Below are 23,682 nucleotides of genomic sequence, written 5' to 3' on the forward strand. Positions count from 1 at the left end.
TGTGGAGCGAGCGACTGTTTTCAGTGCGAGGAAGCATTCCGGTCATCGGCAGAAGCGGTTTAGAGGCACCACATAAAACCTGACAGAATGCTGGGACGTGAACATTCCTCTCATAATGAGCAGGAGCTCAGTATTTTAAATTCTGCGCTACACCACCCATTATCTATAATTGCTGCAAATGTTTGATGAGCAGCCGCGGTTTATGTCACGCGCCAGAGCCGCTGGCGTTCTACCATCCCTCGGTTGTCGGAAAATTACAGACACGGACATAGGTCTATGCGGCTTCAGTGGGAAAGTTCCGCTGCGCGCTACGCTTTCAAAAAGTGCGTTTTCCCTTTGTCGCAAGCCTCAGGAGGTGTTTCTAGCGCAGACAGAACGGAGAAATTTCGGCCGCCCGCACACCGCTAAATGAGACGGAAGTTACTGGGCCTACAGTGCGGGCACCACTTGCCTGAATAACGCAAACTCTCTGACCGGGCAGGTTACGTTCCTGTAGAGTGCGACGAGAAATCTGTGTCGTTTTGCTTTCTAGATTCTTGTGTTAACAGCGTAGAAACAACTGTGACTTATATACCCCATGGAATTATCACTATTCGAAATTTCTATGGAGTTCGGGGATTGAGAGGTACGTAAAATTTTTGTGAACGTCGCCGTGTTGCGAAACATTTAAGGCAGCTGACAGGTGTTATGCCGTACACACTATAATAAAGTAAATAAATACCCATGTACATATAACTATAATTGAATCGAAGCATCAACAACTTACGAATTTTTCAGCTCTGTTAGCCCTCGTGTGGTATCAGCAGACATATGTCTGGAGTCTTTTTTGTCCCCATAGTGGTTCTAGCAACTTAATGGGGATCAAATGTAAAATATCTCCAAAAAGCTAATAATGGTTTATTGAGAGACCCATTCACAATGTTGAAATTACAACTCCATAGTTCCTTACGTGTAAGTTGTAATTATGTACTAGCTATGCTCGAAATATGAATATATATATATATCGTTTAGTTTGTATAGTTTAAAAAACCATTTCAGTACGTAATATTAATTTACCACGCACTATGTAAAAATATTATAATTAATTAATATGATGCGTGAAATCACTTATAAGGTATTGTGTTAAAAATAAACTTTTACTCACGCTCCACGTCAGATGATAAACAACACTCGTTACACAACACTCTTACTCTGGATTGTTCTTTGCAGACAAACTTGTGACACTCAACACATTGTTTGATATTGGGCAGGAATCGTTACTATTACATTCTGCATGTGATAAAAAGTCTGGGACAATTTTCCCTTGTCTGTTATTCTGGTTTAAGGTGATGTAGAACATATGCAGTTTCACATGTTACATTTCCTGAAATCTGCTTGCGCACATCAGATGGTACTATGTCATATGTAATCTTTCCATTTCTAGATACAAGAGTAGGCAGATTAGTTTCGTTAATACCATTACCATCTTCTTCACATTCACTCACATCCACTTCTTCTCCTGCCTGCATATCTTCCTCTATCGTATCTACATCAGCATCATTCTTATCATCATTTCCAAAAATTGATTCATTATGGCTATCATTCTTCCGTAAATCTGCTAAAGCCTGTTCGAGACTGTAGATCTTATATCATCATCTATGACGAATAAAATATAACACCACGTCTTACTTCAACAAAACACAATTCCTAACTGTGAATTTGCCATAACAATGCACGTATATGTACTTTCTACAGATTTCTTACAACAATGGACATATAAATGTCAGTTTAGAAGGTGCATTGTTCCCAAGTTCTTATTTTCGCAATGAAGTTGAAAAATAATATTGAAATGACGTATTGTATACCTGGGGTACTGACGCTATTGCAAAAAAATTCAAATCATTGTGCTATGAACTGTGGTACAACCATAAATATTTTACCCAATTACAATAAAAAGTCCATAAGAAGCATATGTGGAGGATGAGAAGTCTACATTCATATTAATACTGTTTATTTGTAGTTAAAGAAGACTTGGGCTTCAGAAAGATCCCGCACGCCATGCAAGGGATAGTACGATAATATTGTCATCAACATGGTGTGCCCCTGAAATGGCTTATCCAGAAACTCTGACGTAGACCTCGGTGCAGCTGGGCATTTTTCAGATTGGCAAATCACTGCCAGAGATGAAAGAAGCGATAAGTAAGAAAAAAAGTCGTTTGATTGGCTGGGTGTTGAACTCTACATTTTTGAATTTTTAATCTCACACTTATCCACTAAAACAGTCAGCAACCGCAACTCTCTTACACTTATTCATTCTTCTTTTCGTTAGCATTTACCCCTTCTAGTGTGTGTTACGCTATACTCAAGTTCGGCAAATTTAGTTTTATTTAACTTTGCGGCCGAATGCCATTCTTGTCGCCGCAGTCGTCTGTCTCTTGAGGGAGACAAATCTGTGAATTGTTTAAACTTTGTTCTGTGTATGATCGTATTTCTACTGTTTATGTGTCGCATTTTCTGAGATCAGTCCAGCATTTGCATAATCGAGCGTGGGAAAACCGCCTAACAACCACTCTCAGTCAGGCCAGTAGAGCAGCTGTCGTTAATCTGCCGCTTGGTCTCTGCCTGGATCTGCCTCGCCTTCCAATCTCACAAATTAGCGCGCTTTTGACTGTACGAGTAGGTTCTAACTCCCTCACTCAATATTGGGTTGGTGCGTGTGTTCTTAGCGTTTGTACGTAAGTTCAATAAACACAACAGATACACATAACAGAGACTCTACTCATCAAAAATATATCCTCCTTCAATATTTACAACACTCACCAACGCTGCGATAATTTTACAGTTCTGCGACTGTGGAAATCACATGGTTTTGAGGCGAAGAACTCGTTGGTCCATGTTCGGAACGCATTTTCATCCGGAAAGGAAATTCCTTGAAGGTTGTTCGATAGAGCGCGTAAAAAGTGAAAATCTTATCGTGGAGTAGTACCACTTCACGCAGCCTTCCTGGTCGTTGTTACTGGGTTGCGTCTGCAAGACGTCTCAGCTGTTGACAATAAGTCTCTGCAGTGATGGTTACACCTCTAGAAGCAATTCGTAGTACACCACACCGTCAGTGCTCTACCAGACGCATAACGTTATCTTTTCTCGATACGCGCATTTGTACGGGGAGTTGCTGCGTTGTTTGGGCTCCACCATTTCTTTATTTTCATTATGATAGCATATAGACTCCATTTCTCGTCACCAGTAACGACACAGGATAGGAATGGTTGGTATTGTTTACGAGCCAAATGATGACGAGCAAGCAGAGATGTACAGATGGCCATCCGCTGATTTTTGTGATTTTTGCTCACAGCATGCCGTACCCATACACCTGATTTTTGAACGTTCCCCATGCATGCAAATGTCGTAGGATTTTGGAACGATCACAGTTCATCACATTTGCCATTTCTCGAATACACTGGCGTAGATCATTATGGATTAATGAGTTTAAACGATCTTCATCAAATCCCAAAGATCTCCTGAACGTGGACAGTTACTAATGTCCAATAGATCCTCCTTGTAAAGGAAAAAACCATTTTCTGGGCATGCTCTGTCCAATGACAAATGGCTCTGAGCGCTATGGGACTTAACTTCTGAGGTCATCAGTCCCCTATAACTTAGAACTACTTAAACCTACCTAACCTAAGGACATCACACACAGCCATGCCCGAGGCAGGATTCGAACCTGCGACCATAGCTGTCGCGCGGTTCCAGACTGTAGCGCCTAGAACCTCTCGGCCACCCCGGCCGGCTGTCCAATCACATCTGCTGTTGTCACCCCTCTATTCATCTCAAACAGAAGACTATGTCGGAACTGTTCCAATTTCTTCACTTGGCACAACATTTTCTAGCCTCCACAGTTCCACTCACTGTGTCCACATGACAAAACGACAATGTGTAAACTGAAATAGCAACAGCGAACTGCAAATAAAAAATGACAATCGATAAATAAACACGTAGCAACCGGAAACCAACGTGCACGAACCCATTAAATAATATCTCCCTATGCACTTTCGCTTCACAGAATCATCCAGGCATGATTAGCCACACGAAGAAAGTTCGAGTTGTAAGCACTTGGCGTATCGTATTTGGTAAAACTTTAAGACATTCAGGAACCTCTACTGCAGACAAAACGACTATGCATTGGTTCGGTGTCAGAGGACTGGGAGTTTTCCACTTTGTGCTCCAGTGTTTACTGCCAGGAGTCATTAAGGCGAATCCGTGTTTCATCACCAGAAACGGTCGAGAGATGCAACTGCTTCAAGTCCCTTAAGCTCGCAACAGACCTCCACTTGTACTTCATTTACATTTGCGTAACTACTCTGCAATTTATTCATAAATGTTTGGCAGAAGGGTCGTAGAACCACTTCTACATCTGCATCTATAACATACTCCGCAAGCCACCATATGATGCGTGGCAGAGGGTACCCTGTACCACTACTAGCCATTTTCTCACATATAGACCGAGGGAAAAACGACTGTCTGTGTGCCTCCATGTGAATCCAAATTTCTCGTATATTATCTTCTCGGTCCTCAAGCGCAATGTATGTTCGCGGCAGTAGAATCGTTCGGCACTGAATAGTGTTCCTCGAAAAGAAAGTGGCCTTCCCTCCAGTAATTCTCGTGTGAGTTCCCGAAGCATCTCTGTAATACTTGCGTGTTGTACGAACCTACTGCTAATAAATCTAACAGCCCACCTCTGCATTACTTTGATGTCTTTCTTTAACCCGACGGGGTGCACATAGTTTCTCGACCGTTCTACCGTAGAATAGCATGTGGGAAAAATGAACACACAAAATTTTCCGTGCATGCTCTGCTTATTAAAATGTTCATTTCTTCCTATGTAGGTGAGAACCAACAAAATATTTTGGCATTCGGAGGCTGGTGACTGAAATTTCCTGAGAACTTTTCACAGGAGAGAAAAACGGCATTGTTTTAATGATTGCCATTCTGGTTAGCGTATCATATCAGTGACACACTCTCACCAATCCTTCACCCCATTTCACGATAATACGAAACGAACTGCCCTTCCTCGAACGTTCTCCGTCAATCCCGTCTGTTATGGATCCGATAGCGTGCAGCAGTATTCCAGAAGAGAAAGGACGAGCGCAAAATTGTCAGTCTATTTAGTAGGTTTGTTGATGAGTGTCGTGTACGACTGATCGAGTGAAATGGTCATCGTATTATCTTGAAAAATGTCTATCATCTCTGCCAGTGCACCCACTCTCACTAAGTAATGGTCTGCTTGAGTTTCTGAGTTAATCGACATACCTTTCGAAGCGATGTTGGGGGCAATTATTTCCACATGTTTTGAAGTAATACTCGTTAGTTTTTTCAGTACCTAAATGATGATTATTTATCATATAACTCTTGCTGCGTTTAGTAAGTTTTTACAAGGAAGACCTATAGACGAACAGTTGCGGTTTTTCTTTGTGTAAAGCCTATGTATGGTATAAACATAAAGGTCTCGATAGTCAGTAATACACACATAATAATGAGCATACGATGAAAGTCGGCATAATTTCTGACCGCTCCTTCTGCTGCCGTTCAACTTTATTCCTTCTTGCGTCATTCCCATGGGTTATTGCACCGATGAGGAAATGAAGTCGGTTGGGATCGAGTGTTTCCCTGCCACAAAAGATATATGTTATGAAGTGAATTAAAATGTATTGAAATGAAATGAATGTGTCGATAAAAAAATGGTTCAAATGGCTCTGAGCACTATGGGACTTAACATCCGAAGTCATCAGTCCCCTAGAACTTAGAACTACTTAAACCTAACTTACGTGAAGACGTCACACACATCCATGCCCGAGGCAGGATTCGAACCTGCGACCGTAGCGGTCGCGCGATTCCTGACTGAAGCGCCTAGAACCGCTCGGCCACAACGGCCGGCATGGGTCGATAGGCACGAAACCTATGACATGAAAGGATATCAGTGAAAATCGTTCAGATGTGGGGAACTTGGAACGTAATGAGTATATACTGCCAGCTGAAAATTTCTGCTAGATCCTGGCTCTAATCCTAACTTCCTGCTTACTGTAATGCGTCTAGCTTCAACTACCATTCCTCGTTCAGTGTCTGGTAATTCCCGCCGTGCTGCCGTACTCGTGTCGTAAGCCTTTTCACATGGATCACCTGAGTACAAACAACAGCTCCGCCAACGCACTGCCATTTTATACATTGTGCACGCGATACTACCGCCGTCTGTATGCGTGAATATCGCTATCCCATGAGTTTTGTCGCATCAGAGTTTTGTAGATTTAGTATATCTGAACGGGTTTTTCAGACATAATTTCAAGTGACTACATTTTCGTTTCTTTTTATTTATACATCCTTGCAAGATGAGGATAATCAGGGCCTCTCTTATATCTGAGCAAGTTTTCTATATACATCACTTTATATTTATAATTTACATGTAACACGTAACATTTAGAAATTACACTGACATAAATTCTGCAGAAAAAAGTTTATGTAAGTTCATAAGCTCAAATTACGAGCAGGTATATTTAAACTATAAGCGCAGGCAGCAGTTGGCACGAGAGAAGGGGTAGAAGGGTTAGGGAAAGATGAAGTGATGTAACACAGGTAATGAACGTAATGGAAAAGAAAGTGGCGTGTACTGTGTGCTACAGCGACGGTGACCAAATACATTGTTTTACACCCACCAGAGCCTTCGCTTCAAATCAGTGCAGTTATTTAAAATGTTATAGAATCATACGCAAAGGAAAATTTCACTTGAGTTCACATGTATTTAGCGTCTTAGGAACATCGCCAGAACCACAAATGAGACTTGCAGATTGTCGGTGCGATTGTTTCAAGGGGGGTAGGACGTCAAACGGGCCGACTTGGAGCAGGAGAGGCATCACAGAAGATTTTAATTTCCAGTGTCTGTACTTTTACAAATAAATTCATAAGATTTAGTCAGCATCACCAAGAAGGATTCAGGATTCACACTCATTGCAGTGGAAGTTCGAAAGCATAACAAATTGAATTTTTCTACGTGTGAAATTTCATCATTTTTTACATTTACTAATGCCTGCGTTTGTTGCTATAGGTACACTTTTCTTCATAAGTTAGAGAGATTCTTCGATGAATTTTCCACCGCATACGTACCATACTTACAGGTGTATGAAACTCTAGAATTTATTAAATTTATGAAAAAACGAATGAGCTATTATATTTTAAACATCATGTTTAGAAAAAACACTAATTTTATAGTTAATTACCTCAATTTTACCACAGTTTTTAATAGATTTGGAACATTCTAGACTTTCATACACCTTTAAGTATGGTTTGCATGCTGTGCAAAATTCATCGAAGGATCTCTCTTACTTATGAAGAAAAGTGTATCTATAGCAACAAATGCTGGCATTAGTAAGTGAAAAAAAATGATGAAATTTCACATGTAAAAAAAATTATTTCGTTATGTTTTCGATCTTCCACTGCTATGAGTGTGAATTCTGAATCCTTCCTGGTCATGCTAACAAAGTTCTATAAACTTATTTGTAGAAGTATGGACAGTGGAAATTGAAATGTCCTGTGGTGCCTCTCCTGCTCCAAGTCGGGCCGTTTGACATCCTAACCCCTTAATGTCATCTCTTTCTCAAGACACATTGAAGCCCGGTGTTGAACACTAGAGTAAGGCAGAGTGCAGACGGTGTGGTGCTGTGGCTGACGGAGCTCGCGCTGTCGCTGTTGCAGGCCTACCAGAAGCCAATGAGGTCGACGGCGGTGCAGGTGGCTCGCATCGCGGCCGTGACGCTGGTGCTGATGAGCTTCATCCTGGGCTCGTTCATCCTGGCCGCCTCCTGGATCCAGGCCGCGCGCTCCTGCGAGCTCCAGCTCCAGCTGCAGGAGGACTTCTCGCGCCAGCAGGTACTGTACCCTCACCTGTCTACTGCCTACCGTCCCCCGTGTGGAAGAACGTTACGTACTGGACAACTATGGGTCGCGAGTGTCAGGACACCTACTGAGCGCGCGCTCTGATGCGAAGCTATGCATCCCAGTGTGTGTAAGAGCAGGCACGTGCTCAAAGCTTCAATTCTGCCAGTACCTCTCCATTACTTTCCAAAGTTCGTGGGAGCTCCCTCTCATATACATGGTGTCCCAGTTTCGTTAGTACTGCTTGTGTGAAATTCCAAACTGCAATCGCGAGTTGTGCTGTTACAATCCCTGAAGCTTCAACAAGAGCCGTATAGAAGATCAAAGCATTAGCTTCACTGCAGCAGGCGTCCTGGTTGCGAATGTAACGGTACGTGTCTGACACTGGCCGTGGAGCAGAGAGGCAACACCGAGGTTTTTGGGTCGTCCACCATCCATGATGAGAATTCATCGGAACGAGAGGCAGGTTCCTGGTTGCTCCTCCAAGACAATGACCCAGCCCTCAAAGTGGAGACTGTGTGCGAGATTTGGCCAGCAAATGGATCACAGTCCTGCACCACCCGCCGTATCCACCGGATTTGACCCCAGCCGACCTCTGGTTTTCCGCAAATTGAAGTTGTCAATGAAAGGACACAATTACGATGCAGTTGAGAACATCGAAGAAGACTGTACTGTGGTACTAAACGCAATTCCAAGATAGGATTGTAGTGTTTGTTTCAAAACACCTTTAAAACAGTTTTAACTCTGTGTTGATTCAGGGGTAGATTGTTTTGAATAAATACAGTGACTCTGTGAAGATATCTAGCGGGTCAGTCCTAGTTGTTGTGCTTGGTTGTTCTTTATCACGTTGACTCGAGCAGAAGAATATATAATGGATAGGCGGGATAAATGGAGGCATATCGAGAAAATATTTGTATTTAGGAATCGTTGGAGATTGTTGTACAGAGGGGACAAGAAGACATTCTTTGGAGTTTTGCCTTTTCTACCAGGTTTTGTTAGATCATACGTCAGAAAGTCATATAAAAGTGCTCATACATCTCTTTGGTGTCAATTGTTTCGTGACATCTTGTAACTAATATCCCTATCGTTGATCAGGGAGCAGCAAAGAGTGGGATCCACTTGCATCCCTTTGCCACAACAATTTTACATGCTTTATAGTGCTCTCTATGCGCTTATCTCATATTCCTAGAAAATATCACTTGTACCCGTTCGCTTCTTACCCCTCAGTTGTGGAATCTCACGATACAGTGAGATAAATTTTCTCTTACTCTGTAAACGTGCGCGGCGGAACATCAACATAAACAACGTCCGAATCTTGTCAAACTGGCCGTCTCTCAAACACGTCAAACACAGTATACGTTTGACAAACACATGAAGCAAAGGAGCACAGGTAAGTAATTTGAAAAATTCGTAGTTTTTGAAATATTATTTGATCGATTACTAGGACCCTAAGATCAGGACGGTGCTGCAGGAGCTGAGTAGAAAGGCGGAACAGAGCGAGCGCAGCGGTCGGGACGCCCTTGTTGTTGGGCGGGGGAGGAGGGGACAGGGGAGGGGGGAGCGCTGGCTGGCACGGCGGACGTTGCGTAACACGGCGAAGATCCCCCCAGCTTGCGAAACCGGTTGGCCTCGTGTCCCTCCGATAGTTACGGCTGCCTGCACCGCGCCACCAGTTTCTCCAGTGCTCGATCTGCCCTTTTGTGACCATTTTGCTGTTTTACCTGCCGCAGCGCAGCCGAGCGGATAGGTTTCTTTGCTAGAAGGTGTCTAGTGAACTGGTAGTGTTGCCCTTCTTCTGGAACAGTACTTCTACGTGAGCCAGAAGGCAAGTAGATACCGGCGCCCAGGTTGATGCCGGGTTCCTTGTCACCCGGAAGGCGTTCAATACATTGCCGCACTGCCACCTAATGAACAAAACAGGGCGTACGGAATACGAGTATCAGACCAGCTGTGTGATTCGACTGAACAGTTCCTAGAAAATAGAACACAGCCTGACATTCTCATCGGACTTATGGTATATCATACGGTGTGTTATAGGACAACGACTTTTCACAATATATATAAATTACGTAGTGTATAACTTGAGTCTTTTCGCGGATGATGCTGTTGTATACACAGAAGCCCCGACGTGCCAAAACGCAAGAAAATTGTCACGAAATGCAGGGAATACTTCGCAGAGAATCGACGCTTGGTGCAGAGATTGACAGTTAACGCTCAACATAAGGAAATGTACCGTTTAAAGCAAGCATGTACGGAAATACCCATTTTTGTATGATTATGCGATTGCAGAGCAATAACCGGCAGAAGTTACATTCATTGCATATCTGGGCGTATGTGTGCGGAGCTATTTAAAATGGAACGAACATATAAAACTAATAGGGGGAAAGGTAGATTGCACACTGAGATTCCTCGAAAAATGTTCAGCAAGTGTAGTACACCCACGGACCAAGTAGCTTACAAAACAATCGCCCGAGCAGTGCTTGAATATTGCTCGTCAGACTGGGAGACGTACAAGATGGAGTTGATAGATGAAACAGAGAAGATACAAAGAAGAGCAGACCGTTTCGTCACATGTTCATTTGGCAAGCGTGAAATCGTCGCGGATATTCTCAACCAACACCAGTAGCATAACGGTGTGGGTTACTGTTAAAATTCCAAGTGCGTACTTTCCTACAACAGTTAAACTATAAATTGCTTCCTCCTGCATGTATCTAGTAATTAGAGCCTAAAGGTAAACATTAAAGAGATTCGAAGTCGCACGGAAGCATACCAACAATCATTCTTCCGGCACATCTTTCTTGAGTTGAACAGGGAAGAGGGGAGTGTCAGTGGTATGCAGAGTACCCTTCGCCACACATCATAAAATGATTTGCAGACTGTAAATGTAGATGTAGTCTGGCCTCTCCACAGATACCTCTTCGATGCGGTCGAATTTACTATACGACTATCTGTGACTTTAACGCACAGAAACCTCACCACCGCGCAAAGGTCCATAGTTCCTTGGGGTGTAGGGGTTATTTCTTCTTCTTCTAGTGTCTGTCCCTCCCGAATATTGGTGAACATCACAATCAATCACTTTTGCTTGTTCTAAAAATTTCCTCGCTCGAGTGTGATGTCCATTTCCTTGAGTTAACGAGGAAAGATGTTCCTCTTTTTTCTCGACCTCTTTCAGCAGGTATCTCCCCTTGAAGAATATTCTGCAGCAGTTTACACTTATTTACATTCCATATTACTTGGCCGTCTTTTACTGTGTTTTTCTCTCTTGATTTTGCGGAGAATTCCGCTGCTAGTAATTTTATCTGTCCATGGCACTCTTGTCTTTCTCCTGTACAACCACATCGCAAATGCCTCAAGTCGTCTGCCTGTCGTCACGGTCGAAGTCCAGGTCTCAGCTCCATAGAAAAGGATGGGAAATATGTAGCAACGTAGAAAATTTAATTTTGTCTCCATTGAGAGATTACGCCTCTTAAAAACATTGGTCTTATTATAGAAGGCGGCTCTGTCTTTCTCGGTGCGGACTTCAATTTCTTGTGGGTTATCCCATTTGTTGTTAATGTTAGTTCTCTTGTTCAGCGAGTTTATCATTAGTGTTTGGATGGCAGTTTGGTATCTTTCTTGTTGATGATCCTTAATTTTGTTTTACTTTTGTTGATTTCTACAAGTGTACAGTGCGCTGAGTTGCTTGTTGCCGCTCTCGCCTTCTGACAAAGAACACCGTTGGGTAATTTCATAGGAACTTTCATTCCGGAAACAAACTGGGAACAAAATACCGAGAAACGTGAGGAGCTTTCATCAGCTCAGCAGCGCGGGAATATTAGACCGTTGTTCGATTTCACAGAGCGGTAACTCCTCAAATAGACACGGGGCATCACTCCGTGAAACACGATAGGCAGCCGCATCCTGGTGAAAGCGTGCCGTGCCAGCCAGCGGCGTCTGCTCTTAAGGCGGGGGTGACAGGCGGATAGCCGTGAAGTGCTGGATATTCGTGCCGTCATTAATGGCACAGAGCGAAGCAATTAGCAGACAGCTATTAGTCCGCGGTTCATACACGCGAAGCAACTTTGCTACGCCACAGCATTTTTTATAAGAACCGTCCCTCAAAGTGTTTCAAATACTTGGGTAATTAAGATACGATGGGCATTCTAAAAGTAATGCAACACTTTTTTTCTTGCAAGCAGGTTGATTTTATTCATGATTGCAATACGCCATATTATTCCTCAATCTTTTGGCTACAAAACCCTATTTTCAACATAATCATCGTTCAGTCCGACGGCAGTACACCACCGTACTGGGAGGCCTGTAGGCTCGCATAGTACCACTGTACAAGTAGACGTTAGAGCCAACGCCTTGCTGCATCAACAATCTCCCTTCATCCACGTACTTCTTCCGATGGAGTGCATTCCTCATTTGACCAAGCAGATGGAAGGCGGAAGGTGTAGTAGGGTGTATGAGGAAGAACTGTCCAGGGAATTTCTGAAAGCTCTCCTCGGGTGAGCAAACTTGTGTGAGGTCTTGCGTTGTCGTGGACAAGGAGAAGTTCGTCTACGTTTTTGTGGAGACGAAAACGCTGAAGTCGTTTATTCAGTTTCCTGATGGCAGCACAATACTCTTCCGAGTTGCATTATGAGGGAGTACATCAAACAAAACAACCCCTTCAGAGTCCCAAAATACATTCGCCATGACTATACTGGCTGTGGGTGCGACTTTGAACTTTTTCTTCGGACGAGAGGTAGTGTGACACCGCTCCATGGATTACAGTCTTGTTGAGGTCTGGAGTCCGCTCCGATAGCTGTCAGCGCAGCGGTCTGTCATGCCAAGGGGCCCTGGTTCGATTCCCGGCTGGGTCGGAAATTTGCTCCAATCAGGGACTGGGTGTTGTGTTGTCCTCATTATCATTTCATCATCATCAGTGGAAGGCAACGGGAAACCACCATTGGAATCACTTCCCTAGACGCTCATGTGGTGGACCTCTTTGACGAGGCTTCCTCCACGACAAGACCTGCTGTAAGGCAGAACACAAAGTTCTTCTTAGGTCTGGGAGCGATGAACCCATGCTTTATCGCCTGTGACGATGAACGACAAAAAATGTCACGATCAACCTCGTAACGCGCAAGTAGTTCTACACAAATGGTTCTTCGTTGCCCTTTACTGTCTTCTGTTAGGCGGCAAGGAATCCTGTGGGTGCACACTTTTGAGAACGCCAACAGATGGACGAGCGTGTCAGCACTACCAACAGAGGCGTACAGTTGTGCAGCCAAGTCTTTGTAATGTGTCGATCACGTGGAATGAGAGTGTCCGCACGTTTCAATGTTGCAGGAGTCATAGTTTGGTGCGGCCGGCCGGCAGGCTGGATATCGCACAGGTTTGCGCGGTCTTGCTGCGCTGATGACAGACGCCTCTCTGCAGACATTTTGCAAGCGCCTATGAATGTCTGGGATGCTCTGGTTTCCCGCCAAGAGAAACTCATGACAGCTCCCTGTCTGGAACACACCTCCGTTACAGACGCCATTTTGAAGGCCACGTATAGTGCTGCCGCTTATCGGATCTTCTTGAAACTATAGGGGCTAAAGCGGGAATATCCCACGACGCCAAACTAAAAATTCCGCATTTTTAAACAGAAACCGACCGAGGGAATAAATTTGTTGCATCACTTATTCAACGCTCCTTGTAAATATCTTGCAGGAAGAAATCAGGTTCTCATTATTGAAGATATTTATAGGCGCGTGTTCTGCCATACGGTGTGGATTTACACTAAACAAAATTACAAGCTTAGTCCTGAATGCAGCGTTTCCGGGTATGTGGCCGCGTGCTGCTTGCAAAGAGGCGGAAACGTTTGTTTTATAAACAACATGAAGACGAGATAACGTACCTTGAAACGTTTTACTAAAGATAACAACGGCCGCGGAAACCTGTGCTCGCGAACAAGATTAATCGTTTCAACTGTCCCCCATCTGTGGAGGCATCTGGAAGACAGCTATTTGTACCACTCAGCAGCTCATTACGGGATGATCTCAGGAGTGTCGACGTGAACTTGTGAAACTAAGCCTCATGAACATTATGGCTGAGCCTTAGGAGGATCTTGACATGGTCATTGCTAACTGAAAACTGATCAACAGATATATAGATGGCATTCTTTCTTTTTTATTTGTAGCTGGCCGCAGTGGCCGAGCGGTTATAGGTGCTTCAGTCCGGAACCGCGTGACTGCTACGGTCGCAGGTTCGAATCATGCCTCGGGCATGGATGCATGTGATGTCCTTAGGTTAGTTAGGTTTAAGTAGTTCTAAGTTCTAGGGGACTGATAACCTCAGAGCCATTTGAACCATTTTTTATTTGTACCCTGAAAGCCAGACTTATTTTGCTAATTCATGTGCAGGAACCATTTTACTTCTTACATCTTGAAAAAAACATATAGCTTTAGGTGTATTTATTACCCAACGTTTCGTATCAATCTTCATATGAAGAACTGCTTAAGTTAAGAGAATGGAATAACTGTCAAAATCTTGAGCGATGTTTGTGATTACGGTACAGCAGAGGAGAGTGCGTGGCCGTTGTTTCTATGAAAAAGAGTTTGCTTCTCGTATTCCATGGGGCAGTGATAATGCATATAGCGTCCAATAAGAAGGCCCGAAATAACTTTTACTTTTCTGAAGAATCGTTGCTTGTGCACAGTCGTATATTTAAGCTTAGCTAAAAGCCTCGTAATCCTCCGTTTTTCCTCCAGCTGGACTTACTATGGGCCACGTAAATAACGACTTCTGACTTAACTCCCGGTTTTTTCAATAATTTTTCCTTCGACAAAGAGTTGTTGTTTCCGAACTTCTCGTCACTTAGCTCCAGTTTTCTTTTCTGGTTTTCTCTGGAGATGGCATCTCTAACCGTCTTCCGAAAAATATCTCTGTTCAGAATTTCATGTTGTCTTTCGGATCACTTCTAGTTTCTTGAGGCCAGTTGCACTTTCTCGCATATCTCGTTTTCAGTCATTCGAATCATATGGCCGCAGAACACCATTCCATTTTCTTCAACGTTACATTTAGTTGTTCACTTTCTTCGACAGATCTCCATCATTCCTGTTCCTGATTCAATGTTGTGTTTTATTGGTTCCAATACTTTTCTTAGGATTTTCCGCGTTTTCTTTTCTATGTCGTCTGTTTTATCTTAGTCAGATCCAAGCATTCAATAGCATATAAATATTCTGGTTTTATAATAACATAAAAAGTAACATAGCGCTGTACTTTTGCTAGTGAGGAGATAGATCTCTTATTGTGCTCATCCTTAGTCAACTGAAAGGTTATTTCTATCTTCCTTGCTCCGAAATTATTAGCCTTCCAGCCACGGCCGTTCTTCTGTATTACTTCACCAAGGTAGACTGTTTTAATTTTTTCTTGACCTATATTTACCAAACCTGGAGCACCTTTCTTCTTCTTCTTCTTCTCTCGCCACCCCTTTAACCCCCGCGACGGAATATGTGTACTCCAACTGCTTTTGAGTAGTGTTAAGTTATGTGAAAGTGAGTGACAGTTTTCTAAACGTTTGCGAAAGGTGTAACTGAGGGATGACTTAGGTGGGACGTGAAAAACCGATATACATATTTTTTCAAGGTTTACGTATCTACGTATATGTCGTAAAGTGCGTGCCATTCGTACTGTTATCAGCGAATTTCTGTCCTATTGCATTCGTGTGTTAAGCAAGGGAAAAATTCGGCCAGACCTCTTTTATCTTATTCTCATGGTGGCAGCAGACCCGTTGCCCAGTCTTCCTTGAATACTACTTCTCTGTAGTTACACAACAGAGTTTCGTCTAAACAACCGCGCCTTTCTTCCAAAGTTTGCCATTTAAACTTCCCAAGTACCTATGTTACACTTTAGTGTGGGGTATACTGGCCAATTATGATCCTACGAGGGGCGTTCAATACGTAATGCAACAAATTCTTTTCTCCACCAATTAAGTTTGAAAAAAAATGCTGAATTTGCTGTGGGAAATCATGAAATATTCCCGCTTCAGCCTCTATAGTCGCATAAAGTTCTGATAGGTGGCGGCGCTATCGTAGTCTTCAAAATGGCGTCAGTAAAGGAGGTGCGTTCCAAGCAGAGAGCTGTGATTGAGCTTCTTTTGGCGGAAAACCAGAGCATCGCAAATATTCATAGACGCCTGCAAAATGTCTACGGAGACCTGAGTGAAGAAAAAGCACGGTGAATCATTGGGCGAGGTGTCTGTCACCACCGCAGCAGGGTCGCGCAAACCTGCCCGATCTCCCGTGTGCCGACCGGCTGTGACCTAAGGAAACTACGGGAACGACTTCATTGTGTTCCTAGCCGCAAAAATGCAAACGAACTTCTGATTCTCCATGACAACTCGAGGCCTCACACTAGTCTGCGCACACGAAAGGAGCTCACAAAACTTCATTCGACTGTTCATCTACATCTACATCTACATCCATAATCCGCAAGCGACCTGACGATGTGTGGCGGAGGGTACCTCGAGTACCTCTATCGGTTCTCCCTTCTATTCCAGTCTCGTATTGTTCGTGGAAAGAAGGATTGTCGGTATGCTTCTGTGTGGGCTCTAATCTCTACGATTTTATCCCCATAGTCTCTTCGCGAGATATCCGTAGGAAGGAGCAATATCCTGCTTGACTCCTCGGTGAAGGTATGTTCTCTAAACTTTAACAAAAGCCCGTACCGAGCTACTGAGCGTCTCTCCTGCATAGTCTTCCACTGGAGTTTATCTATCATCCCCGTAACGCTTTCGCGATTACTAAATGATCCTGTAACGAAGCGCGCTGCTCTCCGTTGGATCTTCTCTATCTCTTCCATCAAACCTATCTGGTACAGATCCCACATCGGTGAGCATCATTCAAGCAGTGGGCGAACAAGTGTACTGTAACCTACTTCCTTTGTTTTCGGACTGCATTTCCTTAGGATTATTCCAATGAATCTCTGTCTGGCATTTGCTTTACTGACGATTAATTTTATAGGGTCGTTCCATTTTGAATCACTCCTAATGCCTACTCCTAGATAATTTGTGGAATTAACTGCTTCCATTTGTTGACCTGCTATATTGCAGCTAAATGATAAAGGATCTTTCTTTCTATGTATTCGCAGCACATTACACTTGTCTACATTGAGAATCAATTGCCATTCCCTGCACCACACGTCAATTCGTTGCAGATCCTCCTTCATTTCAGTACAATTTTTCATTGCTACAACCTCTCTTCGGAAGACTTCTCTCCATTGAGAATGACATGCTGCGTTCTGTTATCTAGAAACTCTTCAATCCAATCACACAATTGGTCTGATAGTCCATATGCTCTTACTTTGTTCATTAAACGACTGTGGGGAACTGTATCAAACGCCTTGCGGAAGTCAAGAAACACGGCATCTACCTGGGAACCCGTGTCTATGGCCCTCTGAGTCTCGTGGACGAATTGCGCGAACTGGGTTTCACACTATCATCTTTTTCGAAACAAATGCTGATTCCTACAGAATAGATTTCTAGTCTCCAGAAAAGTCATTACGCTCGAAGATAATACCTGTTCCTCATCCACCCTAAAGCCCGGATGTCGCACCATACGAGTTCTGTCTGTTTGGCCCAATGAAGAATGCACTCCGCGGAAATCAGTACGTGGGTTATGGGGAGGTCATTGAAGCAGCAAGACGTTGAATCCGACGTTGACCAGTAAAGTGGTACCACAGGCTCTTTCAGTAAGGTGGCGTAAGGCCATCGCATTGAACGGAGATTATGTTGAAAAATACGATTTTGTAGCCAAAAGAATGGATAGTAATGTGACGTGTTGGAATCCTGAATAAAACTAATCTATTTTAAGGAAAAAAAGTCTGTTGTATTACTTATTGAACGCACGCCGCAGCAGCGCGCTTGTAACTTCGTACGATTTCTACTGTCATGGTTATTTGACAAGGACTCCTTGTCGTTCTTGTAGGACTGATAGCAAGAGAAAAGAAGGAATGGAGATTAGACTGTGACCTCCCATCACGAGAAAGCTCATTGGAGACTGAACACAAGGTTCCACTGGAGAACGATGGCGATGGAAACTGGCCGTGTTCTTTTCAGAGGAACCATGCCGGCATTTTACCTTCAGTGATTCAGGGATTCCACAGAAAACCTAAATCTGAATGCACGGATGGGGATTTGAGTCTAGTGCTTTGGTGCTCCCCCACCTCGCTCCATGCAAGAGAAACATATTGTGACGCGTACACCGTCGACCGTAAGCTCTCTCTTCTTCCTTTTTAACGTAATAAAGATGTCATAACAGTCAGCGAACCGCAATGATAGAGACGTTTTTATCCATATTCTTAAGGGATAGTTTATGAAAGCAAAGTACATTTTTTCGTCAGTCAGGGGCAGGCGAGAGACAGGTGAAGGGAGCTCGCGAGTCGCTTTCTGGATCACGCCCACGCTCTGAGTTAACCGAATGGCAGCATAAAAATTCATGACCTCTCCGCCTCGACAATGGCGGTTCCGAGAAGGATTGTAAACTGCCGGTAAGTCTGACCTTGAATGGCAACGAGGTCTGCATACACTGGAGCTGAAGCGTGACGCTACCATTATTTACTAACATCCTGAGTCTTCCACAGCCACAAAAGCACTGCTATACGATTAAATGAGAATTTCCTTGCACTTTGTATCAGACTGGAGGTGGATTGGGCAGACATGGGGAGCTAAGGGAAGAAAGAAGTAAAAGTAAGAAATAGAAACAGAGAGAGAGAGAGATAGAAGGTGAGAGGAGTAGTGTGGGAGATACATATGTATGTAACATGCTGCGGCCAGAATATCGTAACCGGCAGAGAACGTTTGGAGCCAAGGCTACCTAACTGCAGCACCGAGACGGTAATTGTAATCACACTGCACTGGATCAGGACTGAGCCGAACTATTTACAGTTATGGGCGTATCATTAAACCTAACGTCTGTCACGTGACTCAAGTTTTCCCCTCCCTTTTAATACCTGTCCTTGTCATATCACGAAATGGTATTGTCTTTCGTCTCCATTTTCATTTTTGCCTTCGTGTACTAATGACCCTCCATCTACTCCTTTGTAATAAAGGTTTGTATTGAAAATGGGCTACATACTATAGGCTATTGTTATTGATGATGCAGCTCTCCAGGTGAATCTGTCTCGTGTAAGTCTTTCTATATTTGCGTAACTATACACTCCTGGAAATGGAAAAAAGAACACATTGACACCGGTGTGTCAGACCAACCATACTTGCTCCGGACACTGCGAGAGGGCTGTACAAGCAATGATCACACGCACGGCACAGCGGACACACCAGGAACCGCGGTGTTGGCCGTCGAATGGCGCTAGCTGCGCAGCATTTGTGCACCGCCGCCGTCAGTGTCAGCCAGTTTGCCGTGGCATACGGAGCTCCATCGCAGTCTTTAACACTGGTAGCATGCCGCGACAGCGTGGACGTGAACCGTATGTGCAGTTGACGGACTTTGAGCGAGGGCGTATAGTGGGCATGCGGGAGGCCGGGTGGACGTACCGCCGAATTGCTCAACACGTGGGGCGTGAGGTCTCCACAGTACATCGATGTTGTCGCCAGTGGTCGGCGGAAGGTGCACGTGCCCGTCGACCTGGGACCGGACCGCAGCGACGCACGGATGCACGCCAGGACCGTAGGATCCTACGCATTGCCGTAGGGGACCGCACCGCCACTTCCCAGCAAATTAGGGACACTGTTGCTCCTGGGGTATCGGCGAGGACCATTCGCAACCGTCTCCATGAAGCTGGGCTACGGTCCCGCACACCGTTAGGCCGTCTTCCGCTCACGCCCCAACATCGTGCAGCCCGCCTCCAGTGGTGTCGCGACAGGCGTGAATGGAGGGACGAATGGAGACGTGTCGTCTTCAGCGATGAGAGTCGCTTCTGCCTTGGTGCCAATGATGGTCGTATGCGTGTTTGGCGCCGTGCAGGTGAGCGCCACAATCAGGACTGCATACGACCGAGGCACACAGGGCCAACACCCGGCATCATGGTGTGGGGAGCGATCTCCTACACTGGCCGTACACCACTGGTGATCGTCGAGGGGACACTGAATAGTGCACGGTACATTCAAACCGTCATCGAACCCATCGTTCTACCATTCCTAGACCGGCAAGGGAACTTGCTGTTCCAACAGGTCAGTGCACGTCCGCATGTATCCCGTGCCACCCAACGTGTTCTAGAAGGTGTAAGTCAACTACCCTGGCCAGCAAGATCTCCGGATCTGTCCCCCATTGAGCATGTTTGGGACTGGATGAAGCGTCGTCTCACGCGGTCTGCACGTCCAGCACGAACGCTGGTCCAACTGAGGCGCCAGGTGGAAATGGCATGGCAAGCCGTTCCACAGGACTACATCCAGCATCTCTACGATCGTCTCCATGGGAGAATAGCAGCCTGCATTGCTGCGAAAGGTGGATATACACTGTACTAGTGCCGACGTTGTGCATGCTCTGTTGCCTGTGTCTATGTGCCTGTGGTTCTGTCAGTGTGATCATGTGATGTATCTGACCCCAGGAATGTGTCAATAAAGTTTCCCCTTCCTGGGACAAAATGAATTCACGGTGTTCTTATTTCAATTTCCAGGAGTGTAGTACCGTACAACCACGTGAACTTGCTTACCATACTGAAGCCTCTGCAGTTTTTCCCCCACACTTCCCTGCATCTTTAAACTGGTTATTGTTTGGAACCTCAGGATTTGTCCTATTTCTTCTTTCAGTCGTATTTTGCCATAAAGCTCTTTCCCTGCCAAATCGGTTCAGTACCTCTTCGTTGGTTATCCTGTCTCGCTATCCAATTTTTACTGTTTATCATCCACATTTCACTAGCACGCAAGGCAGGTGCGTCAATAACACAGTATTTTTAATTCTGCAGAAATTTTGTTTCCACTGAACTTGAATTGTTTTCCTTATACTACGCCGATATTCAGGCTGTATACTTCAGCAGCGAGGATGGCCGCAGCAACTTGTTATTCTGCACTCATGCTCATAAATTAAGAATAATGTTGATATATGGTGAAACAACGGTCTGGTGGGCGGTTTGCGGGCTTAAATCACCTCGGGGTATGAACATGCGGTGCATTTGACCTGCGGTCGTCGCACGGTGGCGCTGGCAGCAGTCCACATACGCAGAGGTGTGTTGGTGCATGTCAGAGTACGGTGCAGCGAGTAAGAATGCAGACGTTTTCAGAGGTGCTGATGGTGACTGTCTGTTGAAAATGGCTCAAAGAACATATATTGATGATGTTATGAGGGGTAGAATACTAGGGCGACTGGAGGCGGTCAAACACAGCAGGTCGCAGCACGGGCCCTCCGTGTGCCACAAAGTGTGATCTGAAGATTATGGCAACGATTCTTGCAGACAGAAAACATGTCCAGGCGCTACAGTACGGGACGTCCACAGTGTACAACACCACAAGAAGACCGATATCTCACCATCAGTGCCCGCAAAAGGCCACGGAGTACTGCAGGTAGCCTTGTTCGGGACCTTACCGCAGCCACTGGAACAGTTGTCTCCAGACGCACAGTCTACAGACGACTGAACAGACATAGTTTATTCGCCTGGAGACCTGCAGTACATGGCCATTGGAGTAGTGGTCCCAGGTTATGTTCACGGACGAGTCCAGGTATAGTCTGAACAGTGATTCTCGCCGGGTTTTCACCTGGCGTGAACCAGGAACCAGATACCAACCCCTTAATGTCCTTGAAAGGGACCTGTATGGAGGTCGTGATTTGACGGTGTGGGGTGGGATTATGATTGGTGCACGTACACTCCTGCATGTCTTTGACAGAGGAACTGTAACGGGTCAGGTGTATCGGAACGTCATTTTGCACCAGTATGTCAGCCTTTTCAGGGGTGCAGTGGGTCCCACTTTGCTCCTGATGGATGATAACGCGCGGCACCACCGAGATGCCATCGTGGAGGAGTACCTTGAAACAGAAAAAATGAGGCGAATGGAGTGGCCTGCCTGTTCTGCAGACCTAAACCCCATCGAGCACATCTGGGATCCTCTCAGTCGACGTATCGCTGCATGTTTTCAAACCCCTACGACACTTTAGGAGCTCCGAGAGGCACTGGTGCAAGAACGGGAGGCTACACCCCAGCGGCTGCTCGACCATCTGATCCAGGGTATGCCAACCCGTTGTGCGGCCTGTGTACGTGTGCATGGTGATCATATCCCATATTGATGTCGAGGTACTTACGCAGGAAACAGTGGCGTTTTGTAGCACATGTGTTTCGGGACGGTTTTCTCAAGTTATCACCAGTACCGTGGACTTACAAATCTGTGTCGTGTGTGTACCCTATGTGCCTATGCTATTAGCGCCAGTTTTGTGTAGTGCCACGTTGTGTGGCACCACATTATGGAATTATCCCTAATTTATGAGCATGAGTGTATTTTTTAATGTGATTTATGGAAGTTCAGCCGTGCACTTTAAAATAAACTTTGATTAAAATTGGCAAACAGTGGTCAATAAAACGTTTTATTAAAATAGTATACAGGGCGAACCAAAACGCCACCGACAAAATTTAAGATGTTGTTCTGGGATATTTGCTGATTATTTTGGTATAAGAGACCCGCGGTTTACGGTGGCACGTTACAGACTAATTGCATTTCGTTTGAGTTCTTACCCCCATTTATCTTTTCATCTATATTCCACTGAAAATATTTGTACAAGAGTGCAATTATCGACGGTATGTGTTATATGTCTTGTTTCTGAACAAACTTGTCCCACGCACTCAAAATATTTGCCGTTGACAAAAATAATGCTCACTTCACTCTTCGCCCTAAAATTTCCATTCAGTGTTGTTCTGCTGTATATCGGGTTTGTTTTTCCATAAATGTTATTTGTCCGCTAATAGTAATACGCAGCACTGTGAATAGGTTTACTGAAGAAGAATTGGCCAATGTGCATTTCGTGTATGGGTTCAATGTAAACAATGGAAGAACAACAAAATGGTTCAAATGGTTCTGAGCACTTAACATCTTAGGCCATCAGTCCCCTAGAACTTAGAACTATTTAAACCTAACTAACCTAAGGACATCACACACATCCATGCCCGAGGCAGGATTCGAACCTGCGACCGTAGCAGTCGTACGGTTCCTGACTGAGCGCCTAGAACCGGGAAGAACAACACAACAGGGCTATGCGGAGCTGTTCTCGTAGCCATGAAAACAACATCGCAGTATTTCTTCGTGTTTATGAATGATATATGGGATTGCAGGCTTTCTCGGTAACTTTTATTGATGAAATCTTATCACGTTATCAGCCGAGTCGTTTTGTCGCTACGTTTCGACGAGTTTCACACTCGTCATCTTCAGGCGATATTCACTTGATAGTCCGAGAAAATTTCATCAGTGTATGGGGTTTGTTGCATTATCGTCCGGTTTGCGTTAGTGATGACGTATTACTGGCTCTTCGCCATCGTGCACGTACTCGTATTTTCACTGAGCAAAGGTAACTAAGACAACAAATTTAATAAATCATCTGAGCTTGTTGCTGTTACACCGTGGTCAGTGACGGCCATCGTGGAGAAATTTCGCGAGCTTCAGCGACCAGGCCGTTGGCTCGCACACTTTCACTGCGGCCACCGAGTCGTTCCGAAGAGCTGCCTGTCACATTCGCTATGTCGCCGGCGCTGCCTAAGTACGTACTAACGACCAGGACGTGCGGGGGCGTGCGGGGGCGGGCGCTGGTCGGTTCCGTCCTGCTTTCTCCCGGCGTTTCTCCTGCCGGCCGTCGGCTGCCGCTTCTTGCACGCCGTAGCTTTTATTGCAGCCCG

General features: G+C 44.8%; 1 protein-coding gene across 1 annotated transcript in view; it reads left to right on the plus strand.

Moving 5' to 3' along the window:
- LOC126175537 (uncharacterized) overlaps positions 1–23,682 on the plus strand; it is a 124,205-nt gene that overhangs the window by 46,128 nt on the left and 54,395 nt on the right. Inside the window, exon 2 of the mRNA XM_049922370.1 lies at positions 7,723–7,896. Within this exon, the coding sequence (XP_049778327.1) occupies positions 7,723–7,896 (174 nt within the window). The remainder of the gene's footprint in view (positions 1–7,722; positions 7,897–23,682) is intronic.

Source organism: Schistocerca cancellata, chromosome 3 (genome assembly GCF_023864275.1).
Source record: "Schistocerca cancellata isolate TAMUIC-IGC-003103 chromosome 3, iqSchCanc2.1, whole genome shotgun sequence".
NCBI lineage: Eukaryota > Metazoa > Arthropoda > Insecta > Orthoptera > Acrididae > Schistocerca > Schistocerca cancellata.